Source organism: Geospiza fortis, unplaced genomic scaffold (assembly GCF_000277835.1).
Source record: "Geospiza fortis unplaced genomic scaffold, GeoFor_1.0 scaffold55, whole genome shotgun sequence".
In the NCBI taxonomy this organism is placed as follows: Eukaryota; Metazoa; Chordata; class Aves; order Passeriformes; family Thraupidae; genus Geospiza; species Geospiza fortis.
In genome coordinates, this window is record NW_005054308.1 from 9,354,831 (window position 1) to 9,357,781 (window position 2,951).

General features: G+C 60.6%; 1 protein-coding gene across 1 annotated transcript in view; it reads right to left on the bottom strand.

Moving 5' to 3' along the window:
* The window catches only part of RGS14 (regulator of G protein signaling 14), a 6,105-nt gene extending 3,154 nt beyond the window's left edge, over nt 1-2,951 (bottom strand). Inside the window, exons 1-9 of the mRNA XM_031055181.1 lie at nt 2,470-2,951; nt 2,220-2,374; nt 2,021-2,113; nt 1,384-1,527; nt 1,087-1,236; nt 809-929; nt 566-690; nt 286-489; nt 112-188 (exon numbers count right to left, since the gene is read on the bottom strand). Of these exons, the coding sequence (XP_030911041.1) occupies nt 112-188; nt 286-489; nt 566-690; nt 809-929; nt 1,087-1,236; nt 1,384-1,527; nt 2,021-2,113; nt 2,220-2,374; nt 2,470-2,503 (1,103 nt within the window). The 5' untranslated portion in view covers nt 2,504-2,951. The remainder of the gene's footprint in view (nt 1-111; nt 189-285; nt 490-565; nt 691-808; nt 930-1,086; nt 1,237-1,383; nt 1,528-2,020; nt 2,114-2,219; nt 2,375-2,469) is intronic.

Consider the following 2,951-nt stretch of genomic DNA (forward strand, 5'->3'; position numbering starts at 1 on the left):
ATATAATATATATAATAAAATAATAAATCAGCCTTCTGAAACATGGAGTCAGATCCTTGTCTCTTCCCTCATCCTAAGACCCCTGTGAACACTGTCACAGCTCCCACTCACTCAAAGCTTATCCTGTTCTCCAGCTTCACCTCCTGGTCTGCCAGCACGGAGCACTCCTGGTCCAGCACCAACGCTTTCTGCAGGAGACAAACCATCGGGAGAGAGCCAGCAGAGTGGTCCCGGCACAGGGATGGTTTGGCTGGCACAAACCCTGCTCCCCCCTGCCGGCCCTACCTGCTCGTTGCCCACCAGGAAGACCTTGATGTCGGGCAGGCTGAAGCCGCGTTTCTCACACAGCCCTGCCAGCATGTCCCGGATGGAGTGGCCGGGCCGCACAGAGGCCAGCGAGGCCGTGCCGTCGGGCAGGTACACACAGCAGTACTTCATGGGCTTGCCTGGCAGCTCTGCCTCGCTGCCCCCCAGACTCTTCTGCTGGCCCTGAGGGAGGGATGTGGCAGGATGAGCCCAGCCAGTGGCAGCGTGGTGCCCTGGCAGTGGCGTGGTGCCCACTCACCTCCGTGCAGGGGCTGGTGGCTGTGCTGGCCGAGGACAAGAAGCCCAGGTCCAGGCTGGCTGAGGAGTTGAGTGAGCCCTGGGACTCCCTCCATAGCATGGCGCTCCTGCTGCCTTCTCCCCCCTCTAGGACAGACAGAGGGATGGTGGTGGGGACGTGAACACCCCTGAGGGTGGCGGTGGTAGGGACATGAACACCCCTGAGGTGGTGAGGCCCCTCTGTCCTGCTGAGCAGAGCACCCACCTGCCCAGGAGGGCTCCCGCCGCTCTCCCTTCCTGAAGGAGCGCTGCAGGCTGCGGCTGGCACTGCTGCCCGCTGTCTCCACGCCCAGGGGCAGCGACTTGCCCAGCTTCAGCTTCGTCTTCTGGGGTGAATTGAGCAGCATCTCAGCATGGCAACACCTGAGGTTCCCCTTTCCCTGGTGCCCTGACTGCTTGTCTGTGCTCAGCCTGGGGTTGAGCAGCAGGGAAGGGACCCAGCACCATGGGACGTGTCCCCATGGCCCTTTCCCCCTGACTCACCTTGCTGAGGTCAGGAGGGGGGCTGCTGCTGCGGGAGTGGGGCCGCAGGTCAGGCAGGGGCTGGCCCTGGCTCTCTGCCCGCAGGCAGGCCTGGTACAGGGGGGATTTCACAAAACGTGTGTAGCTGTCAAACTTCATCAGGTTGAAGATCTGCAGAGGGAGGATGTGTGTGCTTCAGACCCCTGCACACCTCCAGGCTCCGGGCACTGCCCCATGGCACAGCCCCACGGTGACAGCAGTGATGCTGGGTGACAGGTGGGGTGGTCCCACAGCCCCATTCTGTGGGTGCTGCCTTACCTGGAGCTGCTGGATACGAAACATGTCTGGGGAGGGGGTGGCCAGCATGTCCTCCCCAATCCAGGCCTGCTTGTCAATGTTCACAGGACTGACCGAGTGGCTGGAGAGGAACTCATCGTAGATCCGCCGTGCCTCCTGGGCCAGCTGAGGAGACAGGAGACCAGGCTGGGACCAGCCACCCCCTCCTCTACACCACACCAGGAGAGCCCTCTGCTCACCCCACAGAGATACCTGAGCCCTGAAGAACCAACCTGCCCCAGGACCAGCTCAGTATCTGGACTTCAGGACCGAGCTCTGGGCACAACACAGCAGTGTCTCCACAGAGGTACAACTTGAGGGAGGAACCATCCCCTGCAGCCACATGGCTCTGTCCCCATGATGCCCTGTCTAGCTCTGCCCTTGGTCTTGTTTGTCTCCCCAGAAACACTCTCCACCCTCTGGCAGGGGAAGCACATCCTGCTCTGTGGGGCAGGCAGTCCCTGTGGCTTTTCAGATACACATCACATCCATCTCCTTATTCCTTCTGCAAGAGCCCCCAGCCTGCTCAGTCCCCCAGAAAAGGGGCCTGCCAGGACCCCTGGACACTCTGCCCACATCCCTCCCAGCAGCTGTGAGCAAAGCTGCCCAGAGCTGGTACCTGCTGTGTGTCACTGGCTGGGATCTGCTGGAAGCGCTCGCACGCCTGCCAAAAGTAGACGTTTTCAGCACTGAACTCCTTCTTGAGGAACTCCTGCAGGGCAGAGAGATCTGCTGGTCTGGTGGCACCGTGCCTGTGGGACAGCTGGTGTCCCAGAGTGGACGGGGGCAGGGGCTGAGCTCTGGGCTGTGACACTCACAGTGAAGTAGGTGACAGCCACACGGTCCTGCAGCAGCGTCTCGAAGGACTCAGCCCAGCTGACCACAGAGCCCTGGGTGGATCCACACGTGGCTGGTGGGCCTGGCAGGCTGTTCACACTGTGGTTGCTGCCACGGGCCCGGGAGGCATTCAACTCTGGGAGAGAAAAGGGGTCACTTCTGGCTGTCTCTCTGTCCCTTAATGTCACCCCCCAGCATCAGCAGCCTCCACCTGCCCCATGTGGATCAGACCTGGTGAGTGCTGGGCAGGGAACATGAGGAGCATCACGGTGGCATCCTTGGAGGATTGAGCACCAGGATGACACAGCTGGCACTTCCTGGCATGACAGCTCTCCCTGCCAGGGCTGGCAGTTGTGCCCACCCTGGGTGTCACTGTGACTCCACCCGTGACTCATCTCCTGGGGTAAGACACCCATGGGGAAAGCAGAATGGAAGGGGACACAGAGGGCACACAGAGTGGAGGGAAGCTTGGAAGATGGTGCCTGAACCCACTTTCTCTATTCCTCTGGCCAAGATGAGGGACAAATCCAGCATGTGGAGGACACAGAAAATGTCATTTCCAGCTCCCAACCCTGAGGAAACCCCACTCTGGGGAAACCCAGGGTGACCATGTGCTCACAAAGATGGAAGTTCCCAGGGGCAGGCCCAGCTTTGGAACTGGTTTGACTGGTGTGCAGCTGGAAGCAGGGGGTCATTTGCAAGAGAAGGTAAGG